The sequence below is a fragment of the Opisthocomus hoazin genome, chromosome 6 (genome assembly GCF_030867145.1).
Source record: "Opisthocomus hoazin isolate bOpiHoa1 chromosome 6, bOpiHoa1.hap1, whole genome shotgun sequence".
Taxonomy (NCBI): Eukaryota; Metazoa; Chordata; class Aves; order Opisthocomiformes; family Opisthocomidae; genus Opisthocomus; species Opisthocomus hoazin.
The window spans coordinates 61,955,764-61,974,997 of record NC_134419.1 but is presented as its reverse complement, the minus strand read 5'-3'; the positions used below and the strand labels follow the sequence as shown (position 1 = coordinate 61,974,997).

Genomic DNA, 19,234 nt, shown 5'->3' with positions numbered 1-19,234 from the left:
TAAGAGTTGCTCACAGAGGGCTGGAGAGTCTTTCACACCCTTTCTCACTTTGGTTCCAATTTGGCACTGTAAGTAGCAACTGAATTTCTGAACTGCTGAGAGTACTGTATCAGTGGTGAGTTATTGGCAGGGGTTTTTTATTTCTTATTTAGGAGAAATTAGATCAATAGTGTAGTAGTAGTATATTTCTCTGATTTCTATTTATTTTTAAATTAACACTAGGAAACGTAAAAACTAAGAATCCACATTATGCAGCACCAAAACTAGCTCACTATCTTTTCAGTTGCTTCTTGTCTCAGGAGATGAACTTCTGGGATCTTTCACTGCACATTAACTGGTCATACTTGATCTCGTAATACCTCTATACTTCTCTGAGGTTAGCACTATTTCAGAGGCTGTAGTGTGCATTGACTTGGCTGAACCAAATTATTTTTGGAACACATGGTCTAGGCATTCCTAGGACATTCTGAACATCATTCATCTGTAAGTGTCACATGACAAGGGTGCTCCTACCCCTTCACGTAAATGTCACTCATTTCTTCCCCTGTGATGCTCTTTTCATCCAGAAGGACATCTTTGGTGTTCCAGACAATCACCCGCAAGATATACCTAAGAGGGAAGATGTTTGGGGAAAGAGAATTACATTGCCTTTGTCAGGGCTGCCAGATGGTGTGCAGTATATACGGATACTCACTTCTTGGCTTTTCGGGGAGTGATGTTGAAGGGAGGGCCTGGCGGTCCTAAGCTTTTGGGGAAAACATCAACCCACATCTGGAGCTTTCCCTGTAGCAGTGGAGAAGATGGATGAGGGATTGGAGACAATTTTTTACCTTGAGGGTGGTGAAACACTGGCACAGGTTCCCCAGAGAAGTGGTAGATACCCCATCCCTGGAAACATTCAAGGCCAGGCTGCATGGGGCTCTGAGCAACCTGGTCTAGTTGAAGATCTCTCTGCTCACTGCCGGGTGGTTGGGCTAGATGACCCTTAAAGGTCCCTTCCAAGCCAAAGTATTCCATGATTCTGTGATTGTTTGTTGCATACAGGTTTGTCACGGTAATTCCATGGAAGTACCTGTTGACATGCTTAGTACCAATTTTAGCCACAGAGGCAGAGCTCTTGTTACCAGTGTCAGAATGTCTACAGACTTCAGATAGGAGCAAGCCCAATCCCTCATGTTACATAAGCTGCTTCAAATGAACAATGCCAAGAATTCAGGAAGACGGTAGGGATGTTAATTCCTAGTGAATGCAGTGCAAATTAGGTGCCTAACTAGTTCTCATTCTGTAGGTCGAAGTTTCTGTTCTCTCAGAGGTGGTATTAAGTACAGTGTCATACGTGTGGCTGATAGTTTGCAGCTGGTGGCCTACCCAGTGTAGATGGTTAGTCCCCTTTGAAGTAAAGCAACCACTGCAGATTTCATACTCTATTTCAAATGCAAGGCCCTTCATTTTTGCAGATAAGTTTTCTGGTTGCTGCAGAAACTTTCTTAAAAAAACAACCACTGTGGGTTAGTAAATACTAGAAAACAAATGTTAGCCTTTGTTCCTCTCTAACAGCGAGGTCTGATACTCGTGTTTAAACTAGCACCTCTGGACCTTGCAGAGAAATTATAAGTTTGGTCTCATTTGTTGACTGTAGCTAGGAAGCTATTGAGCCAGCCTGTCTCCTTTATTCTTTGTGAGGTATTAAACACATACTCCAGTTTATTTCGGTAACAATTTGCACTCTGTCAGTGTTTAAGGTGTCATTTGGGGGTCTTAGTGGCAAAATGTAACTGCATTTTGTTATGTTTCTAGACTAACCTGCTTTAGTTTCTCAGCCAAGTAATACTAATTTGTAGTCTTCTTCCCCCTGAGTGACACCACTCTATTGACACCATGATATAAGTGCAGGAATGCTCTATTTCTGCATTCAAGAAGCCAGAAGTAAACCGGTTCGTAGTACCTGGGGGATGTTGGGCTGGAAGGTGCTATATAAGGTCCTTGTCTCCACATGTTCAGGTACCAAACCCTGGGTTCTGAGGATGTGAAGGGCTAGCCGCTCTTCACCTGGACCAAGATGCTGATGCAAAATTTTATTAACTTCTGAAATAAAAGAAATGGAAAAAGAACATGGGGTCATGAACCAGAATTTGCATTTGAACCTTTTAAAAAATTTAAAACCAGGTATTTAAAATTTAGCAGAAAACTCTGCTCAACATTAAAAAAAAGAAAATATTTTTTCTAATTTTCCATAAAAAACTGAAAAATTTTATATTTGTATCAATATGAATTTAAGACAGAATTATAACGTAAGTGAACAAGCTCACCAGCTTCCTCCAAAGTATAGTCTCGTCCCCCGTAGTTAATCTTCCTGCCATTCTCAGAGAGGACAGGAGGAGCATAGCCTTTGAACCTGGCTACATTTTGCAGTAACTGTGTTGGTCTTAGTTGATCACGCCAGGTATTCACACCTGAACTTTTAGGAAAGCATAGAAACACATCCTGAAATTATTCACTGTTCAGGGCATTTACACATCATGTAAAATGTATTTATGAAACTAATTCAGAAATGGCAGCACTCTAACTGTGTAGATTGAGGCCACTTGAGTCTGATACAGTGACCTAATTTTGTACCAGCTCAGTTACCTTCCAAGACAGAGTGCTTTTTCCTTTATGTATCAGAATAATTTACGCTAACAGATGCTTTCATATTTATTTCCATGAGTAGGTCAGAGAATTCTGTTAAGTGTGTATTCTCTGGACAGAAAAACCACATACTACCATGTAAACAGAATATTAAAATGTTTGACATTATGGTTTTCAGTCAAGGCTCTTCTGGAGACTTTGCAGCTTAACTCGGAATTCAGATGACAGAATGAGCACAACAATCACCCATGGCAAGCCATAGCATTGTTTTTTAACCATATAATTAAGATGAAGGAAGCCCAGATATTTTTAGAGACTGTGTACTAGATCTCACAGATAACAATTTTCAATAGACAAAATGACTTACATGCAATACTGCTGTGGGATGCCACAGTGAGATCCATAACGAGAAAGGAATCTGTTCTCAAGATCAATTATCGTTTCACCCACTTTTTCATCACGAGTCAATGTGTCGTAGTCATAGACTGAAATTTTCAGATCCTTTTCTTGAGGCAAGAAGCAGCTGAGTTCATACATTCTAAACATAAAAATATCCAGTTAATGCCGTTGCTCAAAAGAGCAATCCTATTTCTTTTTAAACTTAAAAAAAACCTTTTTAGTTTATTTTTGAGCAATAGCCTTTACAAGATATTAAAGGGATGCTTCTAGTGGTGATAAATCTAGCAGTATTTACCATTCATGCTCCAATTTCTGTTTGCACTTATTGGTAATTCCATTTGTACTCCTGTGGATATTGCATCTTTCCTTTTTGCACAATCTATTACTTAGATGTTTTCTGTGCAGCAGCTTGAACTGGGACTGAGAAAGAAACTAGTGTGGCTCTGCAAGCCACTCGGTAAAAAGGATGGTTGTTCAGTCCATAGTTTCTGTATGGTTAGCAATTCTAGGGTTTTTTTACCACAATACAAACGCACTTGGAGACTTAAAAATTATGGTCCAAAAGTTTAGGTTGTATGACTAGAAGGTCATTATTCTAGATTATTCTGTCATCTAGCTGACCTACACAAAAAAGACCATAAAGTTTTCTCAGATTCATTCTCTGAATTTACTTTCAAGATACAAAGCCTCATGGCTTCTACTGCTGCTGAATCCATTACCCTTGAGGTGAAGTTGGTTTATTATTCTCCGCATCTGTTTATTGGTTTGTTTTATTTCTAGTCTAACTTTTAAACTTTGACTTCCAGAATCATTCTGGAAAAATTGTGAATTTTAAAGGTACTTCGTGCATGTAACCAAGTCTCTTTGCTGTCGATTTCTTTGCCTAATGTGACCAATTGAAATCCTGTAGCAGGTCATTGCAAAGTACGCTTTCCAAACTCTTTATAATCCTTCTAGTCTTCCTCTCCTAACTTTCTAATTTATCAAAATCCTCCTCTAACTCTGGACACCAAACCAGACCCATAATTTCATTAGTAATTATAAAGATGATGTAACCTCTCCATTCCTAATTAGTATTTTTCTATTCATGTATTTCAAGTATATCAGTAGCCTTTGAAGGAAAGACCAGTGTACTGGGAATACATGTTAAGCTGATTACTCATTGTGACACCCAAGTAGCTTTCAGAGTTAAAACTTTTTGCATATTCTATAAGCATATTTTGTTATTCTTGTATGCATAACACAAGGTGGTTTTAAGATACATACATTGTTTGACTTCATGCAATTTACCCATGTTATACAGAAAATCTGCAGACTAACTAAACACCTGTGTAGTCCAGTGATGTCAAAGGGAAATACCTTATGCAACTTTACTCACAGTTAACTGTGAGTATATAACTATGAAGAAAGCATTAGTAATGTCAAATAATGCTTTAACTTAGAAAATAGGAAAACATTCTAAAATACAATAAATTGAAAATACAAAAAAGTTTGTTACCTGCCAAAAATTGGGTTGAGAGTATTAGGCACATAATTATCTCTGTCTTCAATTACTTTTTTACTTAGGGATATTTTTATATATGGATCACACTATTTAAAATAAGAAAAAGATATTGTTAAGAAATAGTTGTCAAGACTAACTTTATTGAAAATATACTACAGCAGAGTTAGCTCACAGACATTCCAAAAGCAGAAAGTCTCACCAGCCCGTTATTGTCCTGAGGTTGCAGCTGCAAAGCACGAACAATATAAATTCGCACAATACACTCCTGAGGCCCGCTGTCTGGTAGCTCACGGAACTGGCGAGGAGGAGCTGGAATAGTGGGATCATCAGGTAGTGCATAGATTTTAAAGGATCCCTAAAAAATAATATAAAGACTCAGTCAAGATAAATGTAGAAAAGTCACTCTGCTAGGTTTGTTTTTTATTTATCCTACACATACACACTCTGTTTTGTATAGGAATAGCAAAATGATAGCCTGATCCACAGTCACTTAGAAGTCTTTTGTTTGACTTTAGTGGATTTTGGCTAAGACTTAGTACAAAGGCAAGGTTTTATCCTTAGCCGGATTAAATCAATACAGATCTTTTGATTTCGACACAATTACTCAGTTTGCTCCACCTGAGAATATGTAATACATACTTCGTATTTGTTTCCCTCTCTAAAAGCATCATTTAATGTTTGGTGGTTGTTTTTTTTAACATACAATGTTAACATTATTTTAATCTTTAAAAGTCATAGACATAGAAATAATACAAAATACCTTCTCCAAATTCATGCTAAAAATGTACCTCACTGAGAACATCTGCAGGTGAAACCTTAACCCTGTTCAAGAAGTTATCTGGAAGGGTTCTGTTCCACAGGTACCAGGGAAGATCACACTAGCAGGAAAGATGTTTCTTTTAGATTAATGTGTGTCACATACAGTGTGAACAATGTGTAGCTGTATCTTCCTTGAAGAAGAAGGACCTGTATCTAAGTAGTTAAGAGCGCTGTTACTCCTGTTAACACATGCATCCATATTTAAGCTGGAATGCTTGCATGTAGATTTAGTTAAATGATAACCACTGACATACAAAGGACGGCACATAGCATTTGGTTGTTGTCTGTTACTTGAAAGTTACCTTGAATTCCCCAACCACTGACGGATCATCACTGTCCTCAGATTTGCCCCTGTATAGTTTAAATGTATCACAGAAGTCTGTTAAGCTACTAAATTCAGGTACTTTTTCCAATTCAGTATCGTACACCTTAAAAAAAGAAAAGAAAAAGGAAAATGAAAAAAGCACAGTTTGGAAATGATCATATATACCAGTTCCACCACTGTGGCATTGCAAAGCGTATGGTATGTTTGATGGAATATCTTAAGGAACCAAAGCATTTGGAACTATCGTTATTTTTCAGCAAACTGGAAGCAAATGAAGTGTTTGGAGAACATGCTATCCAGCTTCATTTAGGCCTTGTAGAGAGTAAATAGCATTTCACAAGCTTATCTTTACTTTCTTCATTAGGTGTGTGAGATGAGAAATGAAAGTGGTCTGGCTTCAGCTTTTAACCAACAGGCAGTAAAAGTACTGATCCTCTATGTTCATTCTTTCTCAATGTATATGTTTATTTAGGATCTGCCTGGCACCCAAAGAAGTCAAGAGTAAAATTCCATTTGACTGAAGGTTAGATAAACTCTTAATATATCTCTTAATAAAGTGTAGTTCAGTAGAAAACAAGCAAAGATATCTTTTTAAAACCTCCATTTCACCACAAGAATTAGTAATGGACCTTTACAGGAAATAATGTAAGGTTAAATTTTGAAGAGTATTTAAAGAAATAAAGTGCACAGCTCTGTCCAAGTTTTGGGCCTGTAAACATTGAGATAAGTTAAATTTATTTTATCCTGAGCAATACCTTTAAAGTGTCATAGCCTTTTTTGATATATTGTCCACATTTTTCGTGTTCTCCTACTGAAGCATAAAATTTGCTCCACCAGTCAACAATTTCTTCCTCCTTAAAGAAAAGCAAATTAAAAAGTCTTTTATTGGGAGATAAAGCCTCTTTTATATAATGCTATACAGCAGAAACAATGAACAATTAAATATTAAAGATTCACCTGAAAGAGAATTAGAATGTAAATATTAAGGCTAAAAAGTTGAAATTTCTTTTACCCAGGTTTAGGTATCTAGTCTATAATCCAGCTGTATTGACAGTCAACAGGCAGCCATCTCCAGGCAAGCAATTAATTACTGGTAGCTAAATACCTATCTCAGAGGACTGATTTCTGGAGGTGTACATATGTCTCTCCTGCACCTTCTGGCAGTGCAGCACAGCCTGGCCACCTAAGTTCTAGATGACTGACGTCAGAGGAGATAAATGGACACTTAGCCAGTGCAGTCACTGTTTCAGTGGTTAAGGAAAAACACCATCGCACCTGGTATTCACTACAGGAATTGCATTACTGTAAAAACTGCAGTGAACATGGTGAAAACTTTTTCCTGAGGGATAAATGTGCTAGTTTGCTTTCAGCTTTCCCACATAATAACACTAGGACGGACCTGTAACTGCTCTAACCATCGTGCCATTAAACATCATTCTGTTAAAACCAGTGGCGACTGTGTCCTGACAGAATCTTGTCAGCTGGGAGATCTACCTTAATGTTTACCAAATGCAGTTGAAAAGAAGGATCAGCAAGTCTTGCCCTCTTAAAAAGAATACTTCAGTGGGCCTCATGAAACCCTAGATGGTAGCAACCTGTACATTCCACTAAGACAGTATTTCTGTGGGGTTTTTAATATTTTTATTTATTTAAGTCTGATAATCACTTTGTTCAACAGAGTGTTATATTCTGTATTTATCCACAGGGATTGCATAATATAATTATTTGTCCCTGAAAGCATACTTCAGTTGCTAATGAATTGTATTCATTTGCTGTGTAAATTTGAAAAAAATCTTTAAGATTGTTTGGACTTAAAGAGAGTCTTAAAGTGTTATACAGATCATTAAATGTGAGGGCTTTGTTGTTGTTGTTGTTTTAATATCTAGGGGTTATTATTTGAGTCTTGCATATTTTTCCTAAATTTACTATTTTACAAGTTGATTGTAGGCTTTATGTGAAACATTTTGAGATTTGTGTTCTCATCCACATGCTTAAAATGCTAATTTAGGAGGCAGTATTGATATACTCATTTTCAGTTGGAGATCTCATTTACAAGAAAGTAACGTGTCATTTTTTAGAAGCAGTATACATTACCTTTTCCGTAAGCTGTTCATGAGGATCAATTCATAAAAAAAGAGCAAAATAAAAACAATGGTAAGGGTATAATTTATGGAATTTTATACAGTTAAATAGGCTTTAAAAGTTTAGGGTTTTGTGTATAGTATGTGTGTAAAGTAAGTTACTAACATCAGTAATTTATAAATACTTTTGAAGACTATTCAGACACCTTGTGTTTTAACTTTTTTCTTTTTGCTGCTGTCAGTATGTCCTAGATATTAAACTGGAGCGTATATATAAACATTTTAAAAAGCAAGTTTTCAGGACTGGAAGACATTATCACCCTGTGCTTTGTTCTTTACACAACAAAGCAAACCTGAGAGAAACTTGGTTGTCGTACTGTATCATCTGCAGTGTCACACTCTGGATTCTGTTTATTGATTTCCGCAGTAGCATCATTCCCTGCTTTCATCTGTGGTTGCAGAGAGCACTGCATCTGATTTATTTCAGATGAAAAATGCTTCTAAGAGTGCTTACAAAACTGAATCTATTCCAGAGATTCTTTTCCAAACAGATTTCACACACATAAAATTCAAGTGATTTTTTTTTGCTCTTTTTGAATATTTACGTCTTTATAAAATGATTTGCTAATGCTCAACAGCCTTTTCCTTCTACTATTGTTTTTCAATTGTTTACAGGCTGTGGATTTTCTGAAGTCTGAAAAAAACCACGAAGAATTATAAATTACGGTAACAACCAGTATATGTGTCTACATATTTATCCGTATTAGTGTAATAATGATCTGCACAATCCAAAATGCTTCACCTGCTAAATTGCAGATACCGTAATTATGACCCAATAGTCCATAAAGAGCAAGCATCGTTCATTGCATGTGGAAACCACGATTAGCAAGTGTGATTTGTGCTACTGTTAGTATAGCATACCTTGTGTTTTAATTTAAAGGCATAATCCATACATTTTTGTGCAAAGCAGAAGAAATATGCAAAACATTTTGTGAGTACAAACCAAGTGCATCAATAGGTCAGGACATCACCCTGCTGTATCAAAGTCATTTACTCCCATTTCTATTCTGTAAGTAATTATCTTGCTGGGATGCTCAGGTCTACTGTATTTTAGTATTATCTAACTTCAAATCAGAAATACAGCATATTTTTTTCGGATTTGCATGGGACTGTCAGATTTTGCGAAGTCAATTGGAGTGATTTACCTCAGAAACCATATCATTAGTGATTTGCAAAACTTACAGGCAGAATTCATGAGGTAATTTTGAACACTTTGCCATCAAGGAAGACAAGGAACTACTGGAGAGAGTCCACTGGAGGGCTACAAAGACGATGAGGGGACTGGAGCTTCTCTCTTATGGATCTTCTCTCTTATGAGGAAAGGCTGAGGGAGCTGGGCTTGTTCAGCCTGAAGAAGAGAAGGCTGCGAGGGGACCTAATATATGCTTATAAATATCTCAAAGGTGGGTGTCAGGCGGATGGGGCCAAACTCTTTTCAGTGGTGCCCAGCGACAGGACAAGGGGCAATGGGCACAAACTGAAGCACAGAAGTTCCATCTGAACATGAGGAGAAATTTCTTCCCTCTGAGGGTGACGGAGCACTGGAACAGGCTGCCCGGGGAGGTTGTGGAGTCTCCTTCTCTGGAGATATTCAAGACCCGCCTGGACAAGGTCCTGTGCAGCCTGCTGTAGGTGACCCTGCTTCGGCAGGAGGGTTGGACTAGATGACCCACAGAGGTCCCTTCCAACCCCTAATATTCTGTGATTCTGTGGTATTTAGATTTGACTGTTTAAACACTGATTTGTAATGTTTACAACATGAAGGGTAGCTTGCATAATTATGCAGTAATAATTTAAACTCCCATTTTAAAGCCTTTTCACAGAGTATATTGTGTAGAACTCTGACTCTTTCATCAAAGCATCATGTTGGCAGAGTTTAAATTAGGGTTTGTGGTTTTGGTTTGGTTTCTTTTTCCCCTTGATATACCTTCAAATGTCTCTTCAGATAATGCACTTGGTAGCTTTGTGAAGAAGAGGTTAAGAAAATAAATAAATCAATCAAAACTTTAAGACCTTCTTAAAAATTACCAAAGCAAATAATGAGCCTTCAATATTTGGATATTGTTACTAAAACTGGTAGGCAGGATGTGCTCACAGAATGCCAAAACACAGAATAAAATGCCATATGATAAATTTGAGATTTTGGAGTGAAATATTCACATGGTAAAAGGTGATGTAACAGTTACTGTCCTCTTTTTAATGTACCCAGTGACTTCACTGTAGATTGTTATATGTGAAGTTTTAAAGACACTAACACTGAATTATTAGCCTTTTGAACTTGGTGAAATTATGGAAAGAAAATTAAGAGATACAGTGGATCCCTAGAAAAGTTAGATTGTTATTTACTGAAGATTTATTTTATTCTCCAGAAAGTAGACATCTAAACAAAGTTTTAATATGAATAGTGTTGTTAAATAATTCCTGTTGATTTTGGTGGTTTTAGCCAATAGATTCCAAGTAAGCTGACACACACACAAAATTTTTAATAGTTCATACATACTGTACACACAGTAAGACTTTCAGAATAAGGATGCCTTAATGTTTGTAACTAATCATACTAGACTTACGAGCACCATTTCCTCCAAAATCTCTCTATGGAATGATTGCCAAGAGAAGTACAGCCTCACAACCACATCACATGAACATTCCTCCACCATCCAACCCCGTTCTGAGTGTCCCCATGCATTAGCTGGGTACATACATACATGCACTGTTGTTGGAGAAGCCATTTTGCTGAGTGCTGTTGACATACTGCTTAAACACTGGAAATTGGAATGTAATTGTTGAAATTTCGGCATTTGGTGTCCTCAGGGTGTTGTCTGTGTATCACTTACACTTTCCACAGTTGTACTTACTTCAGTTTGAATTGTTTTGACTATTTCTTTCCTTTGTCATATGTATGCCATCACTGTATCTAGTGTTATAATATATTTGGCTCAGGTGATGTCAAACTCTACAAGAAATTGTGTTTCACCTTACACAGCATTTAAAATTTTCCCTCTTATAGTTGAAAGCAACGACACAAATTCAGTCAGTTGTGCCAGTGAGTTCAAAGTGCTAAGTTTTCTTTATTTTCTTAATCTCTTTTGTTAAAAATTTTGAAGGAAATAAAAATTCTCTGTGCCAGCTATAAAGCATTTGTATTAGAAGGCCTAATTCAGATAAAAGTTAGAGACTATTTAAATTAAATATTGACAATTTACATGTATGATAAAAGTAAATACAAGAACATGGTCTATGAGATACTTAAATTAGAGTTTGAATATCATGACATTTAGATACAGAAGAAGAAATGAAGGAGGAACAATGCAATCAATAACATACTCAAATAGCAGAGTTCAGCAGTATTTACTTTGGGACTTCTGTAACAAAAATTCTGCGTTTTTGAAAAAACAAAGTTCTGGATTAAGAGCCTGCAAAATTACTGTAGTAAAGGGCACAACTTTTGTGCTTCCTTTAAAATAACAGGCTATCAGAAATTTATTAAAACACCTTATAGGTAAGGGGAACATTTTACAGTCCTAAAATAATAAAATTTTTTCCTTGAAAATGTACTGTCTGGAAATCGTCTTCGCTCATGTTTCAGCTCAAGAGTAAAATTTTGCAAACTGAATTATTTTTTACCTGGAAAGTAAAATTGTATTGTGGTGGTCCTGAAAGAATCAGAGCAGTAGAGAGATTCACAAGGCACAACAGAAAAGGAAAGAAGTGTTAGTGCAGAAAAAATTGTTTCAGTGTTACCAGTTTTAGATGAGTTCATAGTAAGAGAGGCAAAGCCACGACTGTGATAAAAATGAACGGCTGAAGGTGTGTGTTATCATGGCTTTGATTCTGTACCCACCAAACCATACACCTACTTCTATATCCTTTATTTAGAACCGCTCAGTCTGTGCAAGGTCAGTCTGCGCTAACCATCACCAGTGGACAGCTAGGTAATGTTCTATCATACGCTTTTAGTAGCTATTGAACAAGTGAATTCATTCTTAAGCTACTGCATGAACTTTACCATGCACAAAACCCTATAGTTTCCTGCTTACTATAAGAAAACAGAGGTTCAAATTATTAACGTATTTCCTTTGCTTTCCTGTCACAAAGTAACTTTGTTCCATTTGGCTTTCCAGAAGCTTGCGTATGTTTCTGACAATTTTGCTGTCTAGATAGTTTCTCAGAAATCACAGATCTGAAGAAGAAAGTCAAGCATCCAATTTCAAAGATTACCTGAGCTGCTAGTAGCGGCTGTGCATCTTCCATTTCAATTACCGTATCCTGGCGAGGTGCAGCAGAGAGCATACTAACTGTAAGCCAAAGATTTTATTAAGGCAATATGGTGTAGGACAAATATCTTACTAAATATTTTCATCAGATTTGAAATTTGTAACCAAGCAGTTAGAGAAGACGTAAAATAATTCATTGGCTGTATGTTTGATCCTCTAAAGAAAGCAATTAGTTGTCATTTTTTTCTAAAAATACACAACGTATTTTTGTGCAGGCTATGCAAACATTTCTCAAATATATAGAATTATAAAAAGTGTAAAACTTGGAAAAAATATACAGGAAAATCTCAGCATTGTATTCAGAGCATTCTTGTTGGAATACTGGATCATTACTTTGGTACTTAGTGCAGGGGTGATCTGCAGGTAGTTAAATATATTGATACTAAAGAGAAACTTCAGGGAACCAGTACACTAAGGCTGAGAGTGGACTTGCTTTTGTACTCTGTCCTCTTATGCTCCACAGAATACTGCACTAATGAATGCTCTGAGTTAGATGGGGTTTTTTCCCCTTCAGATCACTTTGTCTCCAGATAAGTACACAACGTGAGATGGCTATTCATAAGTACAGTATGCAGAGTAAACACTGAAGATAGGTTATTCTGTCATCTCATAAGAAAAACGTTTCACTTTCCAGCTGTCTACCTTTCAGCTGTGGTGCAATGTCTTCTTTAGTAGTGTAGGGGTCACAGCGAAAGCTTTCCAGTAAGTCAATAGTACACTGTCCCACAATGGGCTTCCGTCCAAATGGTCTGTGGTCTATTACTTTAATAACAAGAGATGGACTGTATAACTCCTCTTTTGGCAACAGCTGAAAATGAAAGGTTAGAGTTTGTTTATAATGCAAACAGAAGGAAAATGAAGAATAAGGATTCCCCCCCACATTAAAGCTGTTACTTCATTTATTTAATATTGAACTAGTATGTTCTATGGCTGTATGGTGAATGAAAATTTCTAACCTTATATTATGATTCAATAAAAGTAAGAATAATTTTAATTGCCTCAAATCTTGAATTTTCTTGAATTTTGCACAGTTCCCATCCTAGCAGTAGGAAAGTAGCCACACATCTGCAGGTAAATTGATGCCTTTTCAAAAAATATATACGTACTGCACTGGATTATGCATATAAAATTGTACAATTTACCAATGACTGTGCAGACATGTTTACATGATCTTGATTAGAATTTTAAAGCCCAGTAAATTACTTAAGTCAAAACAGGATGTGCAGGTTTTTCTGTTCATTCTTGCATAACACATCCTTGACCTTTAAAAGTGTGGGATAACTGATTTTTCTGTAGATAGCTGGTATGTATTTTTTTGCAACGTACAACTTTCATGAAGAGAATGGAAGATGGGAAATTTGGTGTCTTTTTGAGGTTTTTGATCACCGCAGATTCCACCCTTTCACCCCCACATTCCACAATGAGACTCGGAGACATAACAGGTGCAAGTTGGTAGTTTTTCATGTTCCGCAACCCCCAAGCCAGAATCTGTAAAATAAAATCCAATGTAAGCAAAAGCGGGAGAGATTTCAATATGCTTAATAGGATACTCAAAAAGTAGGAAAGAAGAAAGGAAGTGTTTTCAATAATAAAATGTGACTGACAAAATTTCAGGGTTGTTCTAGGAAAATTAATGGAAAAAATGAAACTCAAAAACACTTCAAGAAAAATATTCCCCGTATCTCTCACTATATGTTTTTTTTCCTTGAAGCAAATACACAAACGTACTATCTAGAGGATGAGATGACTGTACTTGTATTCGGTTAGTTTAAGAATAAACGATACCTCAACAGCAGTGAGTTGAACTACTGGTCTGATTCCTTGAGGTACCATGTAAAGCTTTGGTGCTCTTTGTGATGGAAGAAGTGGAAGGTTGGCACCACCCTATTCAGACACAAATATAAGTATTAGTTTCTCTCATCTTCCTTAAATGAAATACCTTGCAAATATTAAGACAATTCTTCACATGATGACCAATGTGAAAGGAATATATTATATTAACACAAAAAAATATACATAAGAAATATATACCTTATCCCTCAAAATAAGTTCTGCAGCAAAAAGAATGTCTCCACTAGCTTTGCCATTATTTGTTACAGGATACCAGAGCAGTTTTGGTGTGATGTCCTCTTCTGGGATTAACTTGACCATGGGGGAACAGACACTTCTTCCAAGGAATTCATCTTTACCCTGCAACCGAAAAAAGCAATCATAGCTATTAATGTTATTCTCAATTAATATAAATAAATAAAAAAGCAATCAGGATAAAAAGCGTTCACCTACCACTTGGTCACTGTCAAAAAGTTCAATAACAACATTAGGTGGGTTTTGGGCTACTGTCTGTGGGTCCCCATAGATCTCAATTTCATTAAATATGAGAGTTTGATCCCATGTAGGATTTAGAGTTGAACGAATTATCTCAGTTGTTTTGCTTCGATGGAGGAAACAAACATGAGCATACGGATCTGAAATACCATACAAAGATTAAAAGCATAGTTACAAACAACCCCATCCAGCTGTAAGGCACACAACCACAATTTTTCTCAAATATAGCATGTTATTTTTCTTTTGTCATTACCAGTTCTATAAGCCATTCTATATAAAACAAAAGCCCACACATACACATAATTTACATCTAATAGAGCAAATTCCATTTGATTACCAAATAGCTTCCTTTATACAAGTCTTGATTAACAGAGTAATAAATGAAAATGATAAACTGTCTTGCAAATCAGAAAGAGAACCTGAAAACTAAAATGAAACACTGGCTATACTAATCTCAAGTATTGTCCATGGAAGCTTTTTTTGGTTGTCTCCATTGATATACAATTGTACAGCCTCATAAATAATACAGCGAAATAATTCTGGTTCTGACTAGTTGCCAGACAACAAATTCTCCCAGGTTGTATTGCTCAGATCAAGCTTTGGTTTCAAACATGCTTATTTATAGCAACCTCTTCTTGTGAAACAACTGAATGATTGAAGTGGGCTAGGCCCAGTGTTTGGCAGGTCTTTAAATCATCAAGAGCTCTGTGGAAGGTATCCGATGATGGTCATTAACATTTCCTGAACAAATTGCAATTGCTAATGACTAGAGGCTGTTTTAAAGGTTATCTTTAGGTCAGTTTCAACAGCTTCTGGCTAGGTACCCGACGACAGTTTTACAAAATTTGGCTAACTCTTCAAACTACTTTTAGAGGAAAATAAAATGTACATGTGCTACTTTATGTGTGGCTGCATCTGAGGTACCCATCTTGAATTCTACATATGCAAATTAGAGGCACTTATTATTGTTTTTTTTGTATTGCTTTTAAGTGCTGCATATTGAAGTAAGACCAAATACACACAGGCAGCTGTACAAACCCCCCCTCATTTCAGTAAACTTCAAAACTTTCAAAAGTATCTATAGCTCTACATCTTCTGTAACAAATTAACAAATGCATTACACTTACTCAATTATTAATTAAAACAGGGAGAAAAAGAAGGATACGAATGGAGGTTGATGGGGAAAGAAAATTCTAATCTGCCCACTTCTTTATCTTTGGCTGAACTCACTTAAAGGAAGTGTAAATCATATTCTTACAGAATTTAATTTCAATTTGCTCTCTGATTTCCCAGTGAAATTTTAATTAGTAAAAATTAAATACTTGATAACTTCAGTATTGAATTAGCCTTAGTACAAAGATGCCAAATGGATACAACACTGTTGGAATACCTAAGAGCTGGTAATAAAAGGGCAACAGGTCCACTTGTATAAACAAACAAAAGCCATGCTTATTAGTAAGGCACAGTGTAGTTTTCTACAAGTTCATCTCAGTAATGAATTAATACAAAATACTGAATACTGAGAGGCATCTGGGGACATAACAGCCATCCAGCTTTCTTCATGCTTCCTTTTGTGCAAGCTTCCTGCAGGACAGCTTAGGCACTGCAGGTAGGCATTGGTTAGAAGGAGACGCTAAGGCACAGGGAAGGGACTGGCCATGGGAAATTCAGACCTCATTTGAATTCCCATTCCCTCACTGAGAATTCGTTGGCAGCAGCAGGTGCTGCATATTCAGAGCACTTCTTTGATGGCAGCTTCTGGGGCAGTACTAATCACATCCAGATCATATGTAACGAAGCTGATAAGACGTCCTTTATGGCATAGTTTCAGTAGCTGGAACCCACGCACAAAATGTAAGGATTTAAGATATTGCAGAAGTGGGTTTTCTGCACCATTAGCAGGATTTTTACATACCTGAAAAACTGTCTTTGTCTAAAGCCATGAGATTTCTTGCCTGGTAGACATAACAGCGAAGATGGTAAGTATATACTCCTGTATCAAATAAATAAAAAGAGTTCAGCTGCATTATACAGGCTTCTTTTCTGTAATGGAGATACTTTGAGTTTATAAAAATACCTTACACATTTTAACTCAAGCACAAGCACAGTAGTAACATTTCAGCTTTTCTTTTCTAGGACAAGTGTACAAATACCAACGAGCTAGCACCTGAGAACATTTGTTCCAACTCAACTTAAAGCAGAAATTAAAAAAAACCCACTTTTTTCACTGTATGATCATCTAAAAATCCTTCTATTCAAAAATTCCTCTTTGAAATGGTGTGATAATCTAGTTCCTCCAAAGAGAATTAAGAACTGGGCATTCCTGTGCTTAAATTTAAGTATTCACCACAGTGCTTGCAGGGACCGGGGAGTTTCACATTTTCAGCTGTTCGTTCTAGAAAATTATTCCAATTACAACTCTGCCTAAAAGATTAAAAAACCCCACAACATCACTGCAGGCTAGGTGGAATAGCTTGAAAGGAAGATGTGAGAGTGGCCCAAACTGAGGACAGCATGTGGCGAAGTTACTACAGCTTTTCTTCAAAAGATGTCAACTCTAAGTCTTTCAGCCCTTGGAAAAAATCTGAACCACTCATAGCTTCAATGAGCTGAAATCTCTGAACTCTGGAAGGAAAAGGTCCCATTTTCCTCCTATTGGGGTCATTATTTAAAAGAAATGGCAATAATATTCCTCAGCTTCTGAAAGACAAGACTGAAGATTTAGGCATCCATTCCCAGCAGGGAGATCAAGTTCTGTAGAGTCCAAATACAGACAAGTGTTCCAGTTAAAGATCCTCAAAAAGGATATCGAGTCCTAGGAGTGGATGGGAATGGCCTCTACTCCTATTAACTAACACTGTTAATTAACACTGTTAATTAACTAACACTGTTAGTTAATAGCAGGGACATCTCAGTGTCCCTGCTTTTGTGAATCCCATTACAGTGATTCCAAGGCATTTAAAGCCAAGCCAAGTTGGAAAAGTTACAGTTCTGTTCACTTTGCCAACTCAAGTACATGGTTTTACTGCTTCCTCTGGGTCAGGCATTTGTCTGACCCTGCGGTCAGCTGGTTAAGTGAGCTAAAACAGCAAAAATTTAACTGTACAGTGATCTTCTCTGCTGGCTTAGCTCCATGCATTGTTATGGAGGGACACTAATGCTAAAAATGCATCCTTTAAAGACAGCCTAAAATTCAGGTGCTGCAATAGTTAGCTTTAGAATTCCTGTCCCATACAGATTTTAAAAACATCTGCGTGACAGTGGACTGAAATATCAAAATGACTAACTGTAATTTTAGTAGCCTAAATAGGTCCCAATCAAGGATTGGTTCATAATTATAATAGAAGGTATATAAACCTAGATTTAAACCACAAAGATTACAGTTCTGTTTGAGACCAGGGAGAAACAGATATGATTTATAAGAAAGGAATTGTCAAAGAACCTACTGTCAAAGTAGCAGGAAACTAGTGGTGTATTGGCACCAAACACCTTTGTAGCTGACTCCTTGGTTTTGTCTGAACTCTTCCCTTCTCCTTCATCGACACTAGTGTCTGCTCCCTGAAGTTACATATAGAAAAAAAGTTACTGCATATTTACAAACATAGAAGGAACCTGATCAAAGTGGACTGTGTGTGGTAATATACAGGTTTCAGTCTTTCCTCCAGGACAAGGAGAAATTTACTTTCCAGAGTAAATGTGCTTTAAAAGATGTTTACTAATGTCTGAAGGTCATTTCTTGTTGCCACTGAAGCTGTGCAGAAATCAGATCCAGTCATTTCATCTCACTTTCCAGAATGTCTTATTTCTGCAGAGGCACTAGCTCTTCATGAAGGAGAGGCTGCAGGTCTTCTGCGCGCTGCGCTGTTGCAGAGAACTGCTCTAAGCCTTTATCCTGGCAATAGCCCTGGAAATACTGTCAGAAGAGAAACTAAACCGGGAATTTTTAAAGTTTGTGGAACCAAATTGAGAAAGAAAATGCTATCAATGAATCATGGGTTGACTTTTGGTGCAAAAAAGAGAAACAAACTGAGAAAAAAAGCAAACTTTTGTTTTTGTCACAATCAGACTCAGAATGGTTATTTTAGAGAAACAAAGTAACGTTCTCATGTTTTTTGTTCCAATACAGCTTATTTATGAAGCTCTGTTAACCTGAGAACTTGAGGAATAGTTGCATTCTGATGATCTATTTGTTACATATGACATTCTGGCTTCTCCAGTCCTTTCCTGTATTTGGTTGTTTATACATGCAAATACTAACCAGGGGCAGCTATTTCAGTGCCTTTTGGTTTTTGTGCTGCTGTTAATACCTCTAAATTATGTGCATGAAAAGATTGAGCTATATTTTCACTTTACTTACAGAAGGCTCATCCAGTAATTTGGCCTTTTGCTCTAAATCTCACATAATGTAATGATAAAAATAATTTGAAAAATAAAGTAATGGGCATGTTATGCAAGAATTTTTACTCTGACTTAAATGGTCCTTTTCAGACTTTAAACAATTTAAAGAATATAAACTGTATTAGTTCCTCAGTTATATATCAATCCAACAATTCAGGGACTAAAATAGCTGATAAACTTGTGTATTTACTGTAAATTGGCAGACTGAACTTTTAAAGAGTTTTTTGACACTCTGTCCCTTACCAAAGCACCTTCAAGTTTAAAGATAGCTGCTGCACCATGTGTCTCTGAGGGAGCCATTTTTCGTCTCCATCGTCTTCGACGGAAAGTATCAGAACTGCGTTGTTTCCAGTGAAATTTCCAGCCAATCAGGGAAGCATATTCCCATCCTTCTTGATCTTCATATGATGATATTCCCTGG

The 19,234-nt window shown here is 36.8% G+C and overlaps 1 protein-coding gene across 3 annotated transcripts in view; it reads right to left on the bottom strand.

Annotated features, from left to right (window-relative positions):
- MYOF (myoferlin) overlaps positions 1-19,234 on the bottom strand; it is a 73,298-nt gene that overhangs the window by 4,397 nt on the left and 49,667 nt on the right. The window contains exons 30-48 of one of the 3 annotated variants that reach the window (XM_009935674.2): positions 19,057-19,230; positions 17,862-17,973; positions 16,331-16,408; positions 14,374-14,555; positions 14,122-14,280; positions 13,876-13,974; positions 13,417-13,578; positions 12,733-12,898; positions 12,035-12,111; positions 7,770-7,781; positions 6,431-6,529; positions 5,653-5,778; positions 4,731-4,886; positions 4,526-4,617; positions 2,996-3,166; positions 2,310-2,458; positions 1,946-2,085; positions 695-783; positions 514-609 (exon numbers count right to left, since the gene is read on the bottom strand). In XM_009935674.2, the coding sequence (XP_009933976.2) occupies positions 514-609; positions 695-783; positions 1,946-2,085; positions 2,310-2,458; positions 2,996-3,166; positions 4,526-4,617; positions 4,731-4,886; positions 5,653-5,778; positions 6,431-6,529; positions 7,770-7,781; positions 12,035-12,111; positions 12,733-12,898; positions 13,417-13,578; positions 13,876-13,974; positions 14,122-14,280; positions 14,374-14,555; positions 16,331-16,408; positions 17,862-17,973; positions 19,057-19,230 (2,339 nt within the window). Of the gene's footprint in view, positions 1-513; positions 610-694; positions 784-1,945; positions 2,086-2,309; positions 2,459-2,995; positions 3,167-4,525; positions 4,618-4,730; positions 4,887-5,652; positions 5,779-6,430; positions 6,530-7,769; positions 7,782-12,034; positions 12,112-12,732; positions 12,899-13,416; positions 13,579-13,875; positions 13,975-14,121; positions 14,281-14,373; positions 14,556-16,330; positions 16,409-17,861; positions 17,974-19,056; positions 19,231-19,234 lie in introns of those variants that run through there. The other 2 variants (XM_075423450.1, XM_075423451.1) reach the window with 2 other exon arrangements.